This window comes from Neoarius graeffei, chromosome 13 (genome assembly GCF_027579695.1).
Source record: "Neoarius graeffei isolate fNeoGra1 chromosome 13, fNeoGra1.pri, whole genome shotgun sequence".
Lineage (NCBI taxonomy): Eukaryota > Metazoa > Chordata > Actinopteri > Siluriformes > Ariidae > Neoarius > Neoarius graeffei.
In genome coordinates, this window is record NC_083581.1 from 39259389 (window position 1) to 39284829 (window position 25441).

The window sequence follows — 25441 nt, forward strand, 5'->3', positions numbered from 1 at the left end:
GCCTGGACCCCGGTGGGCACACAAGGGACTGAGGAAGAGGATGGGGAATATTAGTAAAATAGGAAACCTATTAGTGGGTTGACTTTTGGAGTCATGCATCCATTTGAGAAAATTCTGACATTTGCCGAGAGTGAGCAAAATCTTTTTTCATTCATTACCTCACCCACAACAGAATAAGTGGGGCGAGGTATTGTAATCAGTGTGTCTTGTTTGTTTGTGTGTCTGTCTGTCTGTTAACAATTTAGCGTCTAGGGGGTTGCACCGATTGACTTCAAATTTTCAGGGTAGGTGGGCAATGGTCTGTAGATTATCTGATTAAATTGTGGAGGTAATCGGGTCAAGGTGAAGGTCAAGGTCACCGGAAAGCTCAACCTTTCGGTCAAAATAACATTTTCCATTATAACTTAAAAATGGTTGCTGATAGACATATGTTTACTATTATGAGCATATAGGAACTCCAATATGGCCTTTCATTTGGCACCATGATCTTTGACCTTGATTGACCTTGAAAGGTCAACCTCAAGGTCACAGATTTTCAGAGGGCTGTAACTTGAAAACGGTCGATGGTAGACAGGTATTTACCATTATCAACTTATAGGACATGCCATATGGGATTTCATTTGGCACCATGATCTTTGACCTTGAGTGACCTTGAAAGGTCAAACTGAAGGTCATGGGTTTTCAAAGGGCTATAACTTTAAAATGGTTCATGATAGCCAGATGCTTGCCATTATCAACATATAAGAAGTCCCATACGGGCTTTCAGTTGCTGCCATGACCTTTGACCTCAAATGACTTTGAAATGTCAAACTCAAGGTCATGGATTTTCATAGGACTATAACCTGACAGCTGATGATTGAGAAATATTACCATTATCAACATATAGGTATAAAATAAGTGCTGCTGGGTGAGGTTTGTTTTGCCTGGCAACACTTGTTTGGAAATGAGCTGATTCCAACCTTGGCCAGGAAGATTATTTGTATAAATTTTCATCCAGTTTTTGCATTCCTTAGCAAATGGCTGCTACTCAAATAATGCATAATCACTAATTTAATGGTAAATCTCAATATATGCATCAAAGCATGTGCATATAATTTTTTTAAAACTTTTTTATAAATGCAAGTACAATCCTGATTTTTTTTTCAAATAGTACTTCACATCGTTAAAATATGCATGGTGCAAATAAAATGACCCCTCCTAGAACTGCCACCTTATTGTGGTGGAGGGGTTTGTGTGCTTGAATGATCCTAGGAGCTATGTTGTCGGGGGCATTATGCCCCTGTTAGGGTTTCCCAAGGCAGACAGGTCCTAGGTGACAGGCCAGACCAAGAGCAGTTCCCCAAAAAACCCCTATGGAGAAAAAATCCAGGACCGTGACGTCGCCCGGTAGGACGCAGCCGGGGCCCCACCCTGGAGCCAGGCCCGGGGTTGGGGCTCGTATGCGAGCGCTTGGTGGTCGGGCCTTTGCCCATGGGGCCCGGCCGGGCTCAGCCCGAAGAGGCGACGTGGGCCCGACCTCCTGTGGGTTCACCACCCACAGAGGTAGCAGTAGGGGTTTGGTGCAGTGTGGATTGGGTGGCAGTCGAAGGCAGGGGCCTCGACGACCTGACCCCCGGACACAGCGGCTGGCTGTTGGGACATGGAATGTCACTTCGCTGGGGGGGAAGGAGCCTGAGCTTGTGCGGGAGGTTGAGAGGTACCGGCTAGAGATAGTCGGGCTCACCTCCACGCACAGCTTGGGCTCTGGAACCCAGCTCCTCGAGAGGGGCTGGACTTTCCACTTCTCTGGAGTCGCCCATGGTGAGCGGCGGCGGGCTGGTGTGGGCTTCCTTATAGCTCCCCAGCTCAGCCGCCATGTGTTGGAGTTTACCCCAGTGAACGAGAGGGTCGCCTCTCTGCGCCTTCGGATTGGGGAGAGGGCTCTTGCTGTTGTTTGTGCCTACGGGCCAAATAGCAGTATAGAGTATCCGGCCTTCTTGGAGTCCCTGGGAGAGGTACTGAGGGGTGCTCAGACTGGGGACTCCATTGTGCTACTGGGGGACTTCAATGCTCACGTGGGCGATGACAGTGACACCTGGAGGGGCGTGGTTGGGAGGAACGGCCTCCCCGATCTGAACCCGAGTGGTGTTTTGTTATTGGACTTCTGTGCTAGTCACAGTTTGTCCATAACGAACACCATGTTCGAGCATAGGGGTGTCCATAAGTGCACGTGGCACCAGGACACCTTAGGTCGGAGGTCGATGATCGACTTTGTAGTCGTGTCATCTGATCTCCGACCCTATGTCTTGGACACTCGGGTGAAGAGAGGGGCTGAGTTGTCAACTGATCACCACCTGGTGGTGAGTTGGATCCGCTGGCGGAGGAGGAAGCTGGACAGACCTGGCAGGCCCAAACGTATGGTGAGGGTCTGCTGGGAACGTCTGGCCGAGCACTCTGTTGGGGAGGTCTTTAACTCCCACCTCCGGGAGAGCTTTTCCCAGCTTCCGAGGGAGGCGGGGGACATTGAGTCTGAGTGGACCATGTTCTCTACCTCCATTGTGGACGCAGCTGTTCGGAGCTGTGGCCGCAAGGTCTCCGGTGCCTGTCGTGGCGGCAATCCCCGAACCCGGTGGTGGACACCGGAAGTAAGGGATGCCGTCAAGCTGAAGAAGGAGTCCTATCGGGCCATGTTGACCTCCGGGACTCCTGAGGCAGCCGACGGGTATCGGCAGGCCAGGCGTGCTGCAGCTCGGGCAGTTGCGGAGGCAAAAACTCGGAACTGGGAGGAGTTCGGGGAGGCCATGGAGAAGGACTGTCGGTCGGCCTCGAAGAAATTCTGGCAAACCGTCCGGCGCCTCAGGAGGGGGAAGCAGTACTCTGCCAACACTGTTTACAGTGCGGGTGGGGAGCTGTTGACCTCGACTGGGGACATTGTCGGGCGGTGGAAGGAATACTTTGAGGATCTCCTCAATCCCACCGTCATGTCTTCCACTGAGGAGACTGAGGCTGATGACTCAGAGGTGGACTCGTCCATTACCCAAGCCGAAGTCACTGAGGTGGTTTGCAAGCTCCTCGGTGGCAAGGCACCGGGGGTGGATGAGATCCGCCCTGAGTATCTCAAGTCTCTGGATGTTGTGGGGCTGTCTTGGTTGACACGCCTCTGCAACATCGCGTGGCGGTCGGGGACAGTGCCTCTGGAGTGGCAGACTGGGGTGGTGGTCCCTCTTTTTAAGAAAGGGGACCGGAGAGTGTGCTCCAATTATAGGGGAATCACACTTCTCAGCCTCCCAGGGAAAGTTTACTCCAGGGTACTGGAGAGGAGAATTCGACCGATAGTCGAACCTCGGATCCAGGAGGAACAATGCGGTTTTCGTCCTGGTCGCGGAACACTGGACCAGCTCTATACCCTTCATAGGGTGCTCGAGGGTTCATGGGAGTTTGCCCAACCAGTCCACATGTGCTTTGTGGATCTGGAGAAGGCATTCGACCGTGTCCCCCGTGGTATTCTGTGGGGGGTGCTTCGGGAGTATGGGGTTCGGGGCTCTTTGCTAAGGGCTGTCCGGTCCCTGTACGAACGGAGCAGGAGTCTGGTTCGCATTGCCGGCAGTAAGTCAGACCTGTTCCCAGTGCATGTTGGACTCCGTCAGGGCTGCCCTTTGTCACCGGTTCTGTTCATAATTTTTATGGACAGAATTTCTAGGCGCAGCCAGGGGCCGGAAGGAATCCTGTTTGGGAACCACAGGATTTCATCTCTGCTTTTTGCGGATGATGTTGTCCTGTTGGCTTCTTCAAACCAGGACCTTCAGCATGCACTGGGGCGGTTTGCAGTCGAGTGTGAAGCGGCTGGGATGAGAATCAGCACCTCCAAGTCCGAGGCCATGGTTCTCGACCGGAAAAGGGTGGCTTGCCCTCTCCAGGTTGGTGGAGAAGTCCTGCCTCAAGTGGAGGAGTTTAAGTATCTCGGGATCTTGTTCACGAGTGAGGGAAGGATGGAGCGTGAGATCGACAGGCGGATCGGTGCAGCCTCCGCAGTGATGCGGTCGCTTTACCGGTCCGTCGTGGTGAAGGAGCTGAGCCAAAAGGCGAAGCTCTCAATTTACCGGTCGATCTACGTTCCGACTCTCACCTATGGTCATGAGCTTTGGGTAATGACAGAAAGAACAAGATCGCGGATACAAGCGGCTGAAATGAGTTTCCTTCGCAGGGTGGCTGGGCGCTCCCTTAGAGATAGGGTGAGAAGCACAGTCACTCGGGAGGAGCTCGGAGTAGAGCCGCTGCTCCTCCACATCGAGAGGAACCAGCTGAGGTGGCTCGGGCATCTTTTTCGGATGCCTCCTGGACGCCTCCCTGGGGAGGTGTTCCAGGCATGTCCCCCCGGGAGGAGGCCCCGGGGAAGACCCAGGACACGCTGGAGGGACTATGTCTCTCGGCTGGCCTGGGAACGCCTCGGTGTTCTTCCCGAGGAGCTGGCCGAGGTGTCTGGGGAAAGGGAAGTTTGGGCTTCCATGCTTAGACTGCTGCCTCCGCGACCCGGTCCTGGATAAGCGGAAGAAGACGAGACAAATAAAATGACAACTTATGCTATTACAGTTTCCAATTTTATAAAACAAAAGCACAAAATGATAACTGAAACATGTAGCATTTTGAGAGGCGGAGCTAAGGTAACATGGGTGGAGCCAGGTGAATGGCTTAAACAAAATGTGATGGCAACAAACTGTCAGTACTCTGCATGGATCACTGTAAATTGTACCTATTCAATGAAACATAAAATACAAACCGAGTATTTGAATAACAATTCACTATTCACAAAATTGGGATTTCGGAAATTGCAATTACTTTAAATTTCAAATACTGTACTATAAACTTTTGGAGAAGTTCTGTAGCTGTGTACCTGACTGCAGATTTGCTTGAGCAGCGCTGCTGTTACAGTAGCCGTCCTGGCCAAAAGAAGCGAGGTTATAGAGTTGACCACACTGCAAGCTGGGTAACGAACAACTTGTGTTGGTGCTGAGACATTGTGTCTGGTATCCATCAGCTCCCACTGCTTGGACCAGATAGGACAAAGCGCCTTGTCCCTCTTCCCATGACACGAGTCCTGTACTGGTCCAGCAGTCCATGTTTGCACTGAATCTCTGTGGCTGACATGGAACTGACCAATCACAAGTAAGATTTGGTTTTGAACAATATATGAAATGATAGAAAGAAAATGTAGTGGTGTATAGGTGAGAGCAGTATAACAGAAATATCATATGATACATCAAGCTTTCTCATGCTGCATCTCAAAATATTTATTTTTACTTAAGTAATAGTTGGAAGTTGAAACACTTGAAACAGCTGCAGACTAATGGTTATAGTCCTCTCAGTCTCATAATGCTTCCTTAGAATGATTACAGACCACCTTAAAATAACTGTCGTCTTATTTATTTACCTTAAAATATATTTTATTTACTACCATGAACTATGGAGGCAGCACGGTGGTGTAGTGGTTAGCGCTGTCGCCTCACAGCAAGAAGGTCCGGGTTCGAGCCCCGTGGCCGACGAGGGCCTTTCTGTGCGGAGTTTGCATGTTCTCCCCGTGTCCGTGTGGGTTTCCTCCGGGTGCTCCGGTTTCCCCCACAGTCCAAAGACATGCAGGTTAGGTTAACTGGTGACTCTAAATTGACCGTAGGTGTGAGTGTGAATGGTTGTCTGTGTCTATGTGTCAGCCCTGTGATGACCTGGCGACTTGTCCAGGGTGTACCCCGCCTTTCGCCCGTAGTCAGCTGGGATAGGCTCCAGCTTGCCTGCGACCCTGTAGAACAGGATAAAGCGGCCAGAGATAATGAGATGAGACCATGAACTATGTCTGACAATACTACCTTAAAATGTCTCTCGTCTTACTCGGCTTACAATACCACCTTAAAATGACTGTAGACTTAGGGCATACTCACACTAAACACGATTGCTTTGTATCGTGCATGAGTACAATTGTCCCCCTTCCCCACTCCCGCCCTGGCCTGCGCTCACATTGTTCCAGGCCCAAGTATGCATACATCATCATGATGTAACTATTTGTTTTGAAGAAACGCACATGCACATGGAACGATGGTGACAGTTTTTATATTGTTGCGGAATGGAAGTCGTTTTGGGCATGGTGACACACAGCCCAATTATGTATTGTAATTGTTCACATACTTGTCTATGTACTACACGTATTACTGGCGGATTCCACTAGAGGGCACACCAGAGAACGCAGACTGTATAGAACATCCGGACTTGCATGGTGTACAGTAAACAATAAACATGGCGACAGTCGAAGAGGTTAGTATTTGGTTATACTGTGTCTACACTGCCCCTACTGTTCATGTGTGTATTGCAACTTGTGGACGCATAGCGTTAATTTTTGAGGATGTGCACAACCGATGCACCAAACAAATGCAGGAAATGCAAGGCAGGCATCATGCACAGATGAGTACATAGTTAAAAGCAAGTATATATCTGCTCTAAGAAGATTTTTACACAGGCAGCTGGGCTGATGATGAAGGAGAAATTTGCAACTTTATTCACTGACTACAATTCGCGTTCGTCAAAACGGTGAGAACCAGACTCGTTATTAACCCAAATATTCTTAAATGAATTTAATTGTGCATGTCATAGAATTCAGCGGCACGGTGGTGTAGTGGTTAGCACTGTTGCCTCACAGCAAGAAGGTTCTGGGTTCGAGCCCAGTGGCTGATGGGGGCTTTTCTGTGTGGAGTTTGCATGTTCTTCTCGTGTCTGCGTGGGTTTCCTCTGGGTGCTCTGGTTTCCCCCACAGTCCAAAGACATGCAGGTTAGGCTAATTGGTGGCTCTAAATTGGCCATAGGTATGAATGGCTGTTTGTTTCTATGTGTCAGCCCTGAGATGATCTGACGACTTGTCCAGGGTGTACCTGCCTCTCACCCATAGTCAGCTGGGATAGGCTCCAGCTTGCTCACGACCCGGTTGGATGTCATAGAATTCAAGTTCTGTGCTTGAGCATGGTTAGCGGTCACACCAATGCGTACCATGCCTCTTTAAACCTTGGTGCCAGGAAGCGAACTAACCCATGTTTTCACCAGTTTTGAGCAGAACCATTGTAATCATGGATGCATCATGAACAGAGGGCGTTGCACCAGGTTCGATTCCGTGGACCAGCCGGAATGGCTGAAGTGTCCTTGAGCAAGCCTAACCCCCAACTGCTCCCCGAGCTGCGCACTGCTGTGGGTATGTCAGGGTCTTGTTGTACATCACTCTGGATAAGCGTGTCTGCTAAATGCCTGTAATGTAATGCAATGCAATGCAATACATAACAGGAGTAAACAGTAGTAGCAAGATGGCAGTACACTTTGATTACTTGTGAGGTTTTGTTCTGTTATTGCAGATATTTGTTTTCATTCCATTTTTTCTGAAGATATAGCCTTTTCCACTGCGTTCTCCATTGCTGCACTTCGCTTCCTCTCCAAACTAATGACACGTCCACTGATGTTGTCACAGTTTGCGCTGGAAAAACCAGCTATATTTTGGTTCCAGCTGGGAACCAAATTTTCAGGCTCTGAGCCAATTTATTCTTGTTCAAAATGCTCCGAAAAGCTCAAAATTTGGTGCGCAAATCAACAGAACCCATTCCCTGTTGGTCAAAAAGGACTAAGTGGGCTAACTGAACCGTACCGAAGTACGGGATGCAGTGATCACACTAGTCAAACAAACCAGACTTTGGGGGTCAAGCATATTTGGGCATGGTATGGATCGCCTTGTGTGAGTACACCCTTATTTATCTCACAGTACCAACTTGGTTGTGATGATTGTAGTCTTATTCATCTCAACACCACCATAAATAACTGTAGTCTTATTTATCTCACAATACTACCTTAAAAAAAATGACCTAAAATGGTTGTAGTCCTTTCTATTTCACAATGCCACCTATCGATAGTTCTCATCTCACAATATTAGAAAAACAGCAGTGCTTGGCGGGCGGCACGGTGGTGTAGTGGTTAGCGCTGTCGCCTCACAGCAAGAAGATCCGGGTTCGAGCCCCGTGGCCGGCGAGGGCCTTTCTGTGCAGAGTTTGCATGTTCTCCCTGTGTCCGCGTGGGTTTCCTCCGGGTGCTCCGGTTTCCCCCACAGTCCAAAGACATGCAGGTTAGGTTAACTGGTGACTCTAAATTGACCGTAGGTGTGAGTGTGAATGGTTGTCTGTGTCTATGTGTCAGCCCTGTGATGACCTGGCGACTTGTCCAGGGTGTACCCCGCCTTTCGCCCGTAGTCAGCTGGGATAGGCTCCAGCTTGCCTGCGACCCTGTAGAACAGGATAAAGCAGCTAGAGATGATGAGCGATGAGCAGTGCTTGGCACTCAGCTTTTTGATATTTTGAGTAATAATGCCATTACTCAATTTTGGGGGCATTCTGATGATTTAGAAGCACATGATCATACTCTAAAAAAAGGTATGCCATAATTTACATTATCATTATATCATATTGTCATATCACCCCAATTTAACACTAACACTACTTTCAGTTCTATGATCCATCAAGTATATGATCAAAACCAGAAAGGAAGCATTGATTAATTTAGAAAATGGATACAAATCCTGATCATTTATCACAAGCATGTGTGTTATACCTGTGTTCAGCTGAACACTGCTGCTGTACGCGCTGGTGCATATGCTGTCAGAAGCTGAGACAATGAAGCTATAGGTCAGTCCGCACAGCAGCCCGGTGAACACACATGCAGTGCTGTTGGTGTTGCATGATGATGGATAGCCTCCACTTCCCTGAGCAAGTGTTCTGTAGGATGTGGCTCCACTGCTGGGCTGCCAGGTCACAGTGACAGCCCCAGACACACAGTCCAAAGTGGTGTTCAGGGAGACAGGGACACATGGCACTGTGGGGAAAAAAGGACTGCCTTAAAGGTTGTGCTTGAAATACTTGGTGTCGGAGATTCGCATGCATTCCAAATAATCTAAAATTAATCAATAAGATTAAAAATTGTCCTGTTTTTAATAAGAAAATATACAATTGTTGATGTAGTGACAATTTCTATGAAGAGATGTATATGGAAGGAATCTCCAGTGTCAGCATGTGTTTGAATCTGGATGTGTGTGCATGTGTGAACTATCTCACCTGAATGCAGTTGTGTGACTGGGTTTCCTCTCACACGGCACTTGTTGCTAATAGCAATCACGCTAATGCTGTACATATTGCCACACAGCAAATTGGACACATTACAGAAAGTTCCAGTGGTGTTGCATCCTGTCATGTACCCTTGGATATCAAGAGCCTGGACTTCATAAGACTCTGCCCCACCATTAGGATCCCACTGTACCTGTGCACAGTTGGCTTGGCAGTTCAAGCTGGAATTAACACGCAAAGGAGGACAGGGCTCTGAAGGATAGTGAAGGACAGAGGGAGAGAGAGATATTAAACAGTTCTCCTGAACATTAGTGCACACATGCTTGATTAGCAAACTGTGATCTCTGCACTACCTGATGTGGCCTGTAGGGTGGTGCTCTGATTACTGCTACATTGACCGTTTGATGCTGTCACAGTTATGTTGTATATCTGGCCACATCCCAGTTCCATCAGATCACAGCTAGTGGAGTTTGTGCTGCAGGATGAGTTTTGTCCACCTGGAGCTCTGGCAAGAGCAGTGTAAAAGACCGCGCCCATGACAGAAGTCCAGTTCAATGAGAACGAGCTGGAGTTACAGTTCAGGTACGTGAAGACAATATCAGGTGTGCATGGAGCTGAATATGGAAAGACATAAATTCTTCAAACATTAGTCTTGCAGACTATCTGAAAGCATTCAAAATAACAAAATATACACATTTTCTTAACATACAAAAAAAAAACATTTTAAAATCAAAATGTTATAAACACTTTTGATCTATTTCTCATCATGTTGTGAAGCATTAACATCCCAGTCAAAATACACTGTGTACATAATGTATTTATTTAGCAAATTTTATTGGGTAAAGTGATTACTGACTGCAAGTCATATAGTATAGTGTCCATAGTCCTCTCTGACTCATAAAGCCTCCTTAAAATGATTTATTTGTTTCACAAATATGGTGAACTTTGAATATGGACTTAAGGTATTTGTTGTCTCTATCTCACAATATCATCTTAAAATGACTTATCTTTATCTCACATTAGCACCTTAAAATGGCTGCGGTCTCTCTCACAATGCCACCTTAAATACCACCTTTCAATGGCTGTGGTCTCTATCTCACAATACCACCTTTCAATGGGCATTGTCTTCTTTATCTCACAATACCACCTTAACATAGTTGTAGTCTCTATCTCAAAATACCAACTAACGATGGTTATAGTATCAATCTCATAACACCACCTTAGGATGGCTCGAACCTTCCTCATACCTGAGCGGAAGTCCACTGCCAGACTTGGTAAACTTCGGCACTCGTCTCCTACGGCCACCACCTGGACTGCATATACTGCCCCACAGGTGAGGGCCTTCAGAATGCAGTGCGTGTTAACACTAGAGCTATTACAGGAAGCAATGTTATTATATCTGCTTGTAGCAAAGGCAAGGTAGTACAGTGCCCCCTGGCTAGCATTCCATGATACATATGCTTCGTTTTTGGTGCAGTCCATCATGACAGAGACACCCATTGGGACACAGGGAGCTGGATACAGAAAATGAACATGTGAGGTGGGTTTAGAAATCTTTAGCTTTGGTGGAAATGAATAAGTACTTGCATCCTTGTAGCTTAATATGGCATTAAATATGGAGCATACTTGGAAAATGTTAAAACGCTCAACCATTGAGCAGTATTTACAATGGCTTACAGTAATTGACATGTGACTGACCTGTTTTGAGGTATGTCTGCTCACTGGGTTTTGAACTGCACAGGAGACGAGAAGCAGTTACACTAATCTTGTATTTCTGCCCACACTGAAGCGTTGCAATGCCACAGCTCGTAGTTGAGGACATGCATGTTGTGACCCTGCCATGCGGGCCCACTGCATTGGTCATATAGTGATCAGCAGTGTCTGATATGCTCCAGGTCACTGTAGCGATGTTGTTAAGACAGTCCACAGAAGTAGAGATAGCAGTTGGGGGACATGGATCTGCAGGGGGACACAGGGATGTTATTAACTCTATAACATGCCTTTCAGTTCTTTGTGTTGACCAATTAGTGGTTTTCTGTACAAAAAGCTCTACCCTAGTAGTTCCTGGATGGCAAAAAAAAAGACCAAATGTAGAACAGAAACTAAATGAGTACATAGAACTACAGCCTTGAAACTAAAATAAACCCTGGTTTCTCTGATGGAAACAGGTATAAGAGCATCATCCATCCAACCATTATCTGTAGCCGCTTATCCTGTGCAGGGTTGCGGGCAAGCTGGAGCCTATCCCAGCTGACTATGTGTGAGAGGCGGGGTACACCCTGGACAAGTCGCCAGGTCATCGCAGGGCTAACACATAGAGACAAACAACCATTCACACTCACATTCACCCTTATGGTCAATTTAGAGCCACCAATTAACCAAACTTGCATGTCTTTGGACTGTGGGGGAAACCAGAACACCCAGAGGAAACCCACACAGACACGGGGAGAACATGCAAAATCCACACAGAAAGGCCCTCGTCAGGCATTGGGCTCAAACCCAGGACCTTCTTGCTGTGAGGCAACAGTGCTAACCACTACACCACCGTGCCACCATAAGAACACCATTATTAACTTAGTCAAGCTTGTTACAACAGAAAAATAAATTGCGCCTCTTATCTCTTTACATCCAATTTGCAAAGTTATAATTGTACCTACAATGTGTAATTTGGGTCCTTGTCAAATCTATATGCTAAAGTCTACATCCTAACATACTGGGATTTGTTTAGTACACATTTCGCTCTTAGCTCCCAAAATACCTAAACCAGACAGTTAAGTCCCCTGAATGCTTGGCACACCTGAGTTGGGAGTTAGAAGAGAGTAAAGACGTAGATTAATCTGAGGTAGTTTGGCAAATCTTGGTTTATGTATGGCCAGATTTATATCGACCTGGAGTCAAAGGTAATTAAAAGTACAGTGGTGCTTGAAAGTTTGTGAACCCTTTAGAATTTTCTATATTTCTGCATAAATATGACCTAAAACATCATCAGATTTTCACACAAGTCCTAAAAGTAGATAAAGAGAACCCAGTTAAACAAATGAGACAAAAATATTATACTTGGTCATTTATTTATTGAGGAAAATGATCCAATATTACATATCTGTGAGTGGCAAAAGTATGTGAACCTTTGCTTTCAGTATCTGGTGTGACCCCCTTGTGCAGCAATAACTGCAACTAAACATTTCAGGTAACTGTTGATCAGTCATGCACACCAGCTTGGAGGAATTTTAGCCCATTCCTCTGTATAGAACAGCTTCAACTCTGGGATGTTGGTGGGTTTCCTCACATGAACTGCTCGCTTCAGGTCCTTCCACAACATTTCCATTGGATTAAGGTCAGGAATTTGACTTGGCCATTCCAAAACATTCACTTTATTCTTCTTTAACCATTCTTTGGTAGAACGACTTGTGTGCTTAGGGTCATTGTCTTGCTGCATAACCCACCTTCTCTTGAGATTCAGTTCATGGACAGATGTCCTGACATTTTCCTTTAGAATTCGCTGGTATAATTCAGAATTCATTGTTCCATTAATGATGGCAAGCCGTCCTGGCCCAGATGTAGCAAAACAGGCCCAAACCATGATACTACCACCACCATGTTTCACAGATGGGATAAGGTTCTTATGCTGGAATGCACTGTTTTCCTTTTTCCAAACATATTGCTTCTCATTTAAACCAAAAAGTTCTATTTTGGTTTCATCTGTCCACTAAACATTTTTCCAATAGCCTTCTGGCTTGTCCACGTGATCTTTAGCATACTGCAGATGAGCAGCAATGTTCTTTTGGAGAGCAGTGGCTTTCTCTTTGCAACCCTGCCATGCACACCATTGTTGTTCAGTGTTCTCCTGATGGTGGACTCATCTCATCTCATCTCATTATCTCTAGCCGCTTTATCCTTCTACAGGGTCGCAGGCAAGCTGGAGCCTATCCCAGCTGACTACGGGCGAAAGGCGGGGTACACCCTGGACAAGTCGCCAGGTCATCACAGGGCTGACACATAGACACAGACAACCATTCACACTCACATTCACACCTACGGTCAATTTAGAGTCACCAGTTAACCTAACCTGCATGTCTTTGGACTGTGGGGGAAACTGGAGCACCCGGAGGAAACCCACGCGGACACGGGGAGAACATGCAAACTCCACACAGAAAGGCCCTCGCCGGCCCCGGGGCTTGAACCCAGGACCTTCTTGCTGTGAGGCGACAGTGCTAACCACTACACCAGCGTGCCGCCCGATGGTGGACTCATGAACATTACAATTAGCCAATGTGAGAGAGGCCTTCAGTTGCTTAGAAGTTACCCTGGGGTCCTTTGTGACCTCGCCGACTATTACACACCTTGCTCTTGCAGTGATCTTTGTTGGTCGACCATTCCTGGGGAGGGTAACAATGGTCTTGAATTTCCTCTATTTGTACACAATCTGTCTGACTGTGGATTGGTGGAGTCCAAACTCTTTAGAGGATTTGCTCCTCCTACTCAAGCGAGTAGGACGCTTTTTGCTTTGCTCCTGCTTGAACTCCTCTTTTCTGCTTTTTTCACTATTTCTCTATTTTTTCTTATTTGCTTTCTTTTTACTTACATTCAACAAGATAACCTAGAAGTTAGACAAAGCAACTGACACAGAAGACTGGATTATAACAAAATGGGGAAACCAAGGAACTCTAGTAACAAATGGACTGAGCTTGAAAAAAGAATTTCTAGCCTGGAATCTATGATTAATGCCCGTCTATTAAGGACTGAAGGGAGTCCAGCAGCCGATACCGCTAAAGGGAATGTGGGGAATGTTCAGCATCTGAATGATGGGAACTTGGATGAATCGGTTGACTTCACAAAGCAAAATGTGAGTACTGATTGCTGGAAAAGACAAGGTGCTAGACCCAAAAACAAAAGGGCATTAACTTCAACTCCATTGCGGTCTGATGCTGTCAAACCTACAGTCTATGAATACCACCGGGCTGAAAACTACAGATATACACAGCCCATTACACTCCAGAACAGATTTCAGTGCCTTACAGACATGGAACCAGTAGTTCCTAGAAAGTGGCAGAATTTGAATAACAAAAATAAAGCTCGCAGTAGAGGTAGAAAGCAGCCGCCAACACCTGTTAATCCTACAACCCTTGTTGTGGGTGATTTCACTGTGGAAAATATTGGAGGAGAGTCCATGGTTGTGTGCTGTTTTCCTTACGCTTCCATCTCAGACTACAGACAACATTTCAAAAATGCTGTCAAACTACAAATCAATTAAACGCATTATTGTGCATGTTGGAGCAAATGATGTTTTCAGGGAACAGCTCACTGTGAGGAAATCTTTCAAAGACCTTTTTTTCTGCCCTAAACGGACTTGGAATGCCTTTTTTTTATCAGTGTTCCATTACCAGGATCTGTGATCGGCAATTACGGGTTTTCCCGACTGCTCAGTCTCAACACCTGGCTTGCAAAGACATGTTTTTCCTCTGGCATTAATTTTATTGACAACTTTAACCTTTTCTGGAAACGCAAAGCCTTTTTCAGCCCAAACAGCACAGAACTCAGCTGGACTGGTGCCAAAGTCTTGGCAGACCATTATCAACACTCTGTCCACCATTCCATGCCGACCTTGGGTACATTCTCTGATAAGCGCTCTGTAGCTGCACTGAAAGGAGCTAACAACACTGATACGAACTCTGTTTGGGTACAAACTGAACCTCCCAGGGACATCAACAAAGGCTCAAAAACAGTACGGAAACACACTGCTGAGGTTCAAACTCAAGCAGTGAATCTGCAGGCAGAAAGAAGCGGGACTAATGCTCACTCTGATGGATTCAAGCAAAACTCCTTGTCACCAACGAAGGCAACTAAGCCCCCAGCAACTACAGAGGATCATGCTGACTCATCTGCCCCCAATACAGTTCACGAAAATGATCAGAGGGTGGACCTATCACCACACACATCCCCGTCACTTTCCAAGGCTAGCAACATGATATCTGAGCTAACGGGTAAGCTGGCAGAACTATCAGAAAGACAATCAGATAAACAAGCATCACCACAACCTCCTGAGACTGGCAATAGACAATCACCAACAACAGCAGTGGATGTAACCCCAAGCCCCTCTGTATCTCCTTCACCCCCCAGACTGTGTTTTCCTGAGAAAATGGAGAGACTATTGTCTTTAAGCCGAGTGTCTTTGGCAAGCCCAAGAGGACACTCAAATCAAGTACCGTACACATAGCTGTCTCATGGTCAGGCCTTGTGTACCCCAAAATCTCTAATGATATATCCAACTGCCACAGCACCCAAGAAACAGAGGGCACCACCTCCCCCTGTGATTACAGATAAGACTCAAGGACCATGTGCACAGCTACAGTTCACCAGCAGCAGTGAAGACCTTCATGTTGGAACAAACTGATATAATCTGGGTCCAGATGGTAGTTTTGAAAATAAGCTGGGACCCACGACGTACTTTTCTATTTCTGTGCTAACAAGAAGGAGAGGTGTTCTTATTCATCCTATCAATGGGGTAAACTCGTCAAATCTCCTTCCAGTTCCAAAACAACCACAGAACGCTTCGGTGGAAATTACCCCCACATTCACTGTAAAACTAGCTCTTCAGAATGTAAGATCACTTAATAAGCCTTTTTTAATTAATGACTTCATCGGTACACACAAACTGGATTTTATGCTTCTTACTGAAACTTGGCTTGAACAATCAAGTAGCTCTATTACTCTTATTGAAGCAACTCCCCCACTCTTTGATTTCATGAGTGTTGGAAAAGCCAATAAACGGGGAGGAGGAATAGCAAATATATACAAGGCATGTTTTCAGTACAAACAGACAACTCTTGGTGATTTTACATCTTTTGAATGCCTAAGTGCAATCCTAAAATGTTCTTCTAACATTAGTGTTGACTATTTACAGACCACCAAGACTATCTGCACCACTGTTCCTAGAGGAGTTTGGGGAACTGTTGTCAAATATTTGTTTAGAGTTTGACAATCTTATTATTTCTGGGGATTTTAATTTCCATGTTGATAATCCAGATAACACATATGCAAATGAATTTCTTACACTGATTGATGCCTTCAACCTAACACAACATGTACAAGGGCCAACACACTCCCATGGCCACACCCTCGACCTTGTCATCACTAAGGGTCTTAATGTATCTACTAGTGTCATGGACCTGGGTATATCTGATCATTTCTGTTTTCTTTGATGTTTCCATTTCCCCTCACTTTCAAAACAAGTCTGTGACTGTAAAAAAGAGGGTAATTACCAATGGCACAGCAGCTCTTTTTGAGCAGGCACTCTCAGAACTCCCATGTCAATCTTCAGATTGTGCAGATGATCTAATGGAAATTTTTAATTCAAGAATGAATCATATTATGGATGCTATTGCTCCTTTTAAAACCAAAAGAGTCATAGACAAAGGAAAAGCACCCTGGAAACTAAATCCAGCAGTTAAAATGTTAAAGAGGGAATGTAGAAAGTCTGAAAGAAAATGGTGTAAATCTAAACTCCAGATTCATTATCAAATCTACAAAGGGATGTTATGTAAATACAACTTAGAAATTTCTAAAGCAGGACAGTCTTTTTTTGCTGACATTATTAATAGGCATATCAACAATACCCGTGTGCTAATTTCTACAGTTGAAAAGCTAACAAACCCATCAAAACAAATGCCTTCTGAATTTCTCTCAGTTAATACATGCAACGACTTTGCATCTTTTTTCAAAGGAAAGATTGATAAAATACGTATGAATATAGCCACACAGGTGCAAACACTTCAAAATCTGGAACCATTGGATAACGAGAGAGGGGGTCGTAATACAATGTCAACATTTAGTTTAATTGATGTTGAGACTCTGAGAAAAACAGTACAAAGTCTCAGCTCCTCCACATCTGAACTGGACATTTTACCTACAGTCTTTTTCAAATCTGTTCTTCACCTAATGATGTTTCTTTTAATTTTGATTTTAATGATTTTACTTTCTTTATTTTAATTTCTTCACCTAATGATGTTTCTTTTAATTTTGATTTTAATGATTTTACTTTCTTTATTTTAATTTCTTTTTAATCTTGGATTTTAATGATTTTACTTTTACTTTAATTCTTTGTTACTGTGATCCTCGTAGATTTTGTCTGCGGGACGATTTTATTTGTTGATCCTTGTAGATTGTGTCTGCGGGACGATTTTTGGTGATCCTCGTGGAAGAGCCACGGGAAGAGCGCGCTTTATGTGATCCTCGTAGATTTTGTCTGGGGGCCAATTTTTGGTGATCCTCGTAGATTTTGTCTGCGGGACGATTTTATTTGGTGATCCTCGTAGATTTTGTCTGCGGGACGATTTTTGGTGATCCTCGTGGAAGAGCCACGGGAAGAATGCGCTTTATGAGTTAAACCCATAATAATAATTAATCTCGAGGCTGATTCCTTTTTTGAACTTTATTTCATTTTATTATTTTATTTCTACTATTGTTTAATTCTTATTATTTTTCTTCCCCAATTATTTTATGTAATTTTATTTTCTATTGTTTACTGTTCTGCTTTTACTTCTGTAAAGCACATTGAACTGCCACTGTGTATGAAATGTGCTATATAAATAAACTTGCCTTGCCTTAGAGATGGTTTTGTAACCTTTTCCAGCCTGATGAACATCAACAATGCTTTTTATGAGGTCCTCAGAAATCTCCTTTGTTCGTGCCATGATACACTTCCACAAACGTGTTGTGAAGATCAGACTTTGATAGATCCCTGTTCTTTAAATAAAACAGGGTGCCCACTCACACCTGATTGTCATCCCACTGATTGAAAATACCTGACTCTAATTTCACCTTCAAATTAACTGCTAATTCTAGAGGTTCACATACTTTTGCCACTCCCAGATATGTAATACTGGATCATTTTCCTCAATAAATAAATGACCAAGTATAATGTTTTTGTCTCATTTGTTTAACTGGGTTCTCTTTATCTACTTTTAGGACTTGTGTGAAAATCTGATAATGTTTTAGGTCATATTTATGCAGAAATATAGAAAATTCTAAAGGGTTAACAAACTTTCAAGCACCACTGTATGCATATCTCTATTTCAGTATACATGTCTGCATGCTGAATGTTGTATGGTGTTGGTGTTCATTCATGTTGTTGGTGTGTGTCTGCCCACCTGTCTGCAGGATGGAGGTGTTACTCGGGTTGCTCATGCACCCTTGCCCCACACTTGACACCTTGAAATAGTACTGCTGTCCGCACTCGAGCTCTGAGATCTGAGCGCTGGTGGTGTTGGTGGTTAGCCCCACCTGAAGGCCGGTGTAGTTTTCGGCAGTCAGTACATATGTCTGAGCGGCCCGGCTGGACTCCCAGGTCAAAGACACAACCCTCAGGCCACAGTCCATAGTGGCGCTTAAATTCTGGGGTATACATGGAGCTGCACAGGACAACCACACATTCAGTGAGAACTATCTTGATAGTGACACCACCCACTTATCATTAATATTCATAAAGCTGATCTTTGATGTTTATTGATATTCATAAGCTTCCCTTCAATGTTATTTTCATTAGATTTATAGCTACAGTGTAAAAGCGTCAGCATAATTCATGAAGACAAGACATTTGTCTTGCCTGGATACCACAAACAATATGATGTAATTGTTGAGCAAATGGAAGTCGTGAAGAGGTTGTGATTTAGAGGAGCCTATGTTTGGTTGTTCTACACATAGCATGCCCAAGTTGATTAAGTTCAAGATGGGCGACTCTGGGAAGCAGTAATACAAGTACTTCTTGTATTTGAGAAAATTTCCATTAAAATTTTTATCGTGCCATCTGCAGTACTGGAGGCTGCAGTGGAGTACACATACCAAATACAAAATTGTCAGTACAAACCTGCAGAGAGTATGTAAGCTTGTGAAGGTGGTATTGTCTTCCTGCAACCTACACAGAATATTAAGTAAGCTGAAGCCTTAAAGTTCTTACAGACGGTTAGAGGTTGGCTCACCCATACGGATGGTGGTGCTGTTACTAGGGGTGCTGCTGCACTGCAGGTCACTGGCAATGACCCAGACCATATAGGTCTCTCCACACAACAGATCACTCCAGGTATATGTTGTTGAATTGGTGGTGTACCTGTGGGTGTGGCCTAATGTCTGTCCCTGAGCAACCACAGTATAATTTACTGCACCATCACTGCTGTCCCAGCTGACAGAGGCGAGGCTGTCCTGGCACTGAATGAAGGTCTGCACACCAATCGGCACACATGGGGCTACAGAGAAAGGAGGGGTTTTTTTTTAACTTATTGGAACAATAAATGAAAGATTTCCTAAAAACATCTTCACTCTTGCATCAGTGGTTAATTTCACTTGGATGCTACAAATTTGTATCTAAAACCTGCTGCTGTAACCATAAATGTTTGTCCTGTACTTATTCAATTGAGGAAGAAGTTTATAATATGCACAAGGTAGCCATGATGTACCAGTTGAAAACTTGTCACTGAAGCTTGCGAGACTGCGACACTGATCGTTCTGCCCCAACACACTGAAATTGTAGCTCTGGCCACAGGGAACCTCCACTTGCATATGGGACACGGGACTCTGGTAGGATCCGATGTAGTGCAGGTTTCCCATGACCGAGATGGTGTAAAGGAGTGCACCAGTAGCATTGGACCAGTTCAGCTGGAGTGTATTGGTGGTGCATGAACCAGTCAGGGTGAGGTTCTGTGGCTGGCAGGGTTCTGAACAAAGGTTAGATTATTATAAGCCATGATTAAAGGTAGACTGCCTTTCAGATTTTTCAAGTTTTGGTCATAAAAATAATTTTCCCCAACACCCAATTAATATTGTTTAGTGGGCCAAAAGCTACTGAATTCGAATCACAGACTTCCAATTTTATTAGTTTTTTAAAAGAACAATTCATGAATTTGGGGTCAGGTGGCCCTAAATTCTCCGCTATTTTTTCTCTGCTTCACCATAACCCAATTCAAGATACTACGTCATGCATCATGTGGTGGGTTTTCCCCATTCATGCAAGGCATTGTGGGATACAAATTTGGAACAGGAGAGAAAAATGGAGGACGTGAGTGTGCGAATGAAACGTGAAAGACCGACTACAGTAATGCAAAGCGAGAAGAAAAGACGTTATGTTGCGAAGGAAAGCAAACGCGGGACCAAACTAATCAATATTGGTGGTCAGCGAGCACCTCAGTGTGATCAGCTGTTCGTTTAGGAACAGAATGATGTAACTGTCAGTGCACAGTCAAGGTAAACCTGTAGATGGCAGTAATGCAAAACTGGATGCCAGCTGCCGTATAACCCAAAAGAAGAAGGTAAACCTGCGCATGCGCATACGGACTTCCTCTGTCTGCTTGACTGCGCTAAGCGAGCAATTTCATGCACATTATTTGCTAGGGAATCCCCTCAAATTAAATAACTTCCCAGCCACAGAATGGCCTGGTTTTTTGAGATATTACAGAAATAAACACATATCAGAATGACCAAATTTCAGAGGGAACTAAATTTCACCGATTTTATGAAATCGAAAGGCCGTCTAGCTTTAAATATGATGTGAAGGCAATAATGAAAACAAGAAGCAAAATATAAGTAGAGTGGCAGAAAAAGAAAAAAGTATGTAGCAGGAGAGAGAGAGAGAGAGAGAGAGAGACCTGTAGTGATGTTGACAGGTGCGCTGAAATCACTCCAGCACTGACTGGTATAAGCTCTAACACTCAGGGCGTACTGCACTCCACACTGCAGCTCACTGAAGCTGCAGCTGTCTGCACTCGAGTTACACACTACAGCAGCTACTTCAGGACTGAAAGTGGCACTGCCCAGGTAGTACATGACTTCTGGCCTCTGTTCCCAGGTCAGCACAGCTGTTCGAGTGCCACACTGCAGGTTTGCTGCCACATACTGGGGCACACAGGGTCCTAGAGGTCAAAGGCAGTCATATTAGCATTATATACAGTATAGTCTTTATTGCTACCTGATTTAAGGTCATATTTTTACCATAGTGCTGTTGAAATCGGATTCTGATTGGTCAGAAGGTATTGATTAACTAACAAATGATGTAATTTTTGGAAAGAGTCTCCAGTATCAGCACTTTGTAGCAGGAACAGGTAAAGCTCTAACTAAGCTTTCTGACAATTTGTTTCTAAGACATTCTTTAACATTAAATATAATTATAAATTGATAAAAAGTTAAAAAATATTCTTTAATGATTGAAAAATTGTACAGTAATAACTGCCACATTGTATTAGAGGAATACAACGCTTCAGGACATGCTGTTTTTTGGAAAATAATCAATGTCAAGGTGGTAACAATAATTATGCTTTCCATGGAGGTTCCTTCCCACCATGTTGTCATTGATTATTTTCTTATAACAGCATACCACCAAATGTTTTACTCTTTACTTAAGCTACACAAAGACTCACGGCTTTGGAAGGTGATGCCGGTTTCTAAGCTAACGGCACCCACACTGTTGAAGGCTGTTAGACTGAGATTGTACATCTGTCCACACTCTAGGTATGTAATGTTACACTCGTTCTGCATTGTGACACATTTCAATTGGTCCCCGTTATTGCTAGTAGCAGTGACTTCATAGGACATCGCTCCTTCACTCCAGGCCCAGCTGAAGGATGCTGAATCATTTGCACACTGTACTGCAACGTTAAAGCTGATAGGGTCCGGCAGGCAGGGGACTGGACACAATGACACATCAGCCAATCAGTAACTTGAGGATCAATGATGGATGTTTGTTTTATTAAAAATGTACACTCAAGCACATTATAGAGATATACTGTATATTGTCACCAACCTGTAAGGAGCCGGGCCCCTACACTGCTTGAGCTGTTGAAGTTGGTGCCGATGGCTATGGCATAGATAACATAAGCTGTCCCACACAGCAATCTTGGCACACGGCATGATGTCTCTGTGGTCTGGCAGTAAAGGGTGTCCCCATGCTGTCCCTCAAACACAACTATGTATCTCACAGCCCCGACACTTGGCTCCCATGTCACCTCTCCAAGGTCACTCGCTGCTCGGGTTGTCAGGAGGTTAGGAGGACACGGCTCTGCAAAACATATTGTATATTTCTGTTTGATCAGATTTCATTTGAGATCTTTAAATTATAACTGATAAACTTCAAGAGGTTGAGCAATACACGTTTGACCTTCAATAATTCAGACCTTCTTGGTCAGTGATTTAATGGCAAAAGTAGTAAATACAGTGTGTGGCAAAATGTTTAAATAATTTTTTTTAAGTATAAAGGTTTATTTAAATACCGTAGAACTTTCTAACTTTACAATCTTGTTTTGTGCATATTAGGTATATATGTAAATTATTTAATAGTTGCAAATACAAGTACAGTTACAATATTCATAATTCATTTTTAATTATTAACCGTCCATCCATCCATCTTTCTTTCTTTCTTTCTTTCTTTCTTTCAAATTTACACACCATACTGCTTTATTTTCTTTACAGTGCCTTACAAAAGTATTCAACCCCTTTAAACTCCCCCCAAGTACTAATGCTTAGGAGGCACTCTGTGGACTGTATGGGACTATTAGTGAACTGAAGAATGCATACCACAATGGACTGCTGCTGGAGGTTTCAACCATGTGAATCTCAAGTCAATGCTCCCTAAATTCCATGAGCATGTAGACTTTGCATTGTGAAAGTGCTGGATCTTGTTAACACAAACATCTCTGGTGTTTACTGAACAGAGCCCTGCCCCACCTTGGCTACTCAGACCACATCTCTGTTGTACTAATCCCAGCATACAGACCACTCATGAGACGCAGTGTGCTCAGAGGATGTGCAAATCAGCTGGCAGATGTTCTCACTGACATCTTAGACATCTCCCTGAGCAGCGCCGTTTTTCTAACATGCTTCAAGGCCATCACCACGCCAAAGAAGTCTTCAGTGTCCTGCCTCAGGACTACTACTACTACTACTGCTACTACTACTGTCCTCTTACACTCACATCATGAAGTGCTTCAAGAGACGTGTCATGAGGTACATCAAGACCCTGCTGCCCCTCTCACTGGACACCCTGCAGTTTGGTACCATCCCAACCGCTTAACAGATGGCACTGTCTATTTAGCTATTTAACAGGAGAAGGCTAATTATTACTCAATTGTGTCCTTCTAAGACAAAATGAGCTTCTGGAACCTGGGGGGGGGGGGGGTTGAATACTTGTGCAAGCAGCATTTTTCAGTTTTAAATTTTCTTTGAAATACTTGGTGACCAAAAATTAATTTTAACTGAAAATTCACTGTAAGGGAACATGAGATTGCAATAAAATACTGATAGGAAGAATGTGTATGTTTCTCATTTGTTATTTAGACAAATCTGATAAATTCCAGGGGCATGAAAACTTTTGCAAGCCACTGTATACCACAGCAACATGCCAACAATTAAGCAGTTTTGAGAAACTTCATGGGACATGTTACAAAGCTCTGACATTGGAGTGTCCATAAATGTTAAATAAATACAGTAGTAAATAAATACAGTATGTTCATCACAGCTTTTTGTCAACGATAAGACTATACCTTACATTTTTCTTTTTAAAAAAATCTGTTTATAAATATATGTGACCATACAAGTTCCTGAGAGTTGGTTGTTACTGTTAAATCAAATTAATAAACACTGTATTAAAATAAGTGCATTAACATAAACCTGAGAGTTGCTTTGCAGCCAGGTCTAACATTGCATTCTCATTTGTCTAATATGGGTTGACCGACTCTTCCTCACCTGTGTTGAGTGTAAGTACGTTGGACTCGACCCCATCCTGGTACATATCGCTGTAGGCAGTCAGAGTGATGTTGTAGATCTGGCTGCAGTTCAGACTGTTGAGCCCGCACGAGGTGTCATGGGATGAGCAGGATGTCTGGAAGCCCTGCTGTGACACAGCCTGAGCAGTGTACCTGTCAGCACCTCGGGTCGTGTCCCACAGGAGCAGAGCAACAGGTGGTATGTAGCTCACACTCACAAGCACTGGAACACATGGCCCTGAGGTCACAAGATAAATTTGTTACAATTATAAATTTGCATAGCCATTATTACAGTGGAACCCCCCCCCGTGTTTTCACTTTAACAGCTAAAGAATAATCTCTAACAATTTAGACGTGAATAAGCACAGTATAATCATTTACAGTGTAATAAGTATCATGATAAGTCAATAATTCATCCTGATTAAGATTCAATTTATGTGGAAGCCACTAGGTGGCGCAGTAAGAGAATAAACGTTATGACAGTAAACCTAGAACATGCTTGTTGTGTCTGCTATATAAAACCACATCGAAACATGGTGTCAGAAGTAAATTAATAGAGCGAACAACAGTTTTTCAAACATGGAAGGACTTAAGCCACCTGCTGGACTTGATCTACAGCACGGGAACCTGTTGGAAAACTGGAGAAGATTTCGACAAAGGCTTGAGTTGTATCTAAGAGCTATCGGAGGCGCTAGCAAGCCAGCTAAGGTACAGTCTTCACTATTTCTTGATGTTGCTGGCGAAGAGGCAGTGGAAGTGTATAATACCTTCACGTTTGAAGAAGATGAGGATAAACATAAACTGACAGAAATAATGGCGAAGTTTGAAGACTTCTGTAACCCCAAGAAGAACATAACATATGAAAGATATAAATTTTTCACGTGTGTGCAAGGGGATATGTCGATTAGCCAGTATCTCACGGAGTTAAAGCTAAGGGCTAAGTCATGTGAATTGCAAGAGTCCCTTATTAGAGATCGAGTTGTCTGTGGAATCACGTCGGATGTAATGAGAGAAAGACTGTTAAGAGAGGTTGACATTACTCTCGAAAAAGCAACCCAGCTTTGCCTCGTGGCAGAAACGACTAAAACACAAATTAAACAAATGCATGACGAGGATCACAGTGCACAAGCCACTGCACGTGAAAGCAAGCAAGTAGATGCTGTGAAACATAAGCAGACACTTAAAAAAGACCAGCGAAGTAAAACGAAAGTGAGTGAGAAAGACAAAGCAAGCACGTTTGATTGCAAACGATGTGCAACTGAGCATGCATCACGCACATGTCCTGCTTATGGCAAACAATGTAAAAATTGTGAGAAAATGAACCACTTTGTCAGGATGTGTAGATCGAGGAAAGTGCACGCAGTTGATGATGACGTCACTGAACAGCAAGCAAGTCTTTTCGTTGGAGCTGTGCACACAAAGACTGTCACAAGCAGATGAATGGACTGTTGAAATAGAATTGGAGCACAAGCCTGTCAAATTCAAGCTCGATACTGGTGCGCAGGCCAATGTAATTCCTTACAGCTTACTTCAGAGAATAGGCAAAAAGAACTTACTTAAACCAACTAATGTGAAACTGTCAACATACAC

General features: G+C 44.0%; 2 protein-coding genes across 2 annotated transcripts; both read right to left on the reverse strand.

Moving 5' to 3' along the window:
• Positions 1-8363: 8363 nt before the first annotated feature.
• On the reverse strand, positions 8364-9647 carry LOC132895907 (fibronectin type III domain-containing protein 7-like). Its single transcript, XM_060936652.1, has 4 exons — positions 9464-9647; positions 9102-9362; positions 8602-8862; positions 8364-8413 (listed from the first exon to the last, which is right to left on the reverse strand). Exons 1-4 carry the CDS (start codon positions 9645-9647, stop codon positions 8364-8366), a joined length of 756 nt encoding a protein of 251 aa, XP_060792635.1.
• Positions 9648-10828: 1181 nt separating this feature from the next.
• On the reverse strand, positions 10829-24649 carry LOC132895909 (fibronectin type III domain-containing protein 7-like). Its single transcript, XM_060936653.1, has 10 exons — positions 24619-24649; positions 23832-24089; positions 21895-22149; positions 21512-21778; positions 20744-21007; positions 19559-19816; positions 19085-19348; positions 18257-18517; positions 10945-11069; positions 10829-10843 (listed from the first exon to the last, which is right to left on the reverse strand). Exons 1-10 carry the CDS (start codon positions 24647-24649, stop codon positions 10829-10831), a joined length of 1998 nt encoding a protein of 665 aa, XP_060792636.1.
• Positions 24650-25441: the final 792 nt, after the last annotated feature.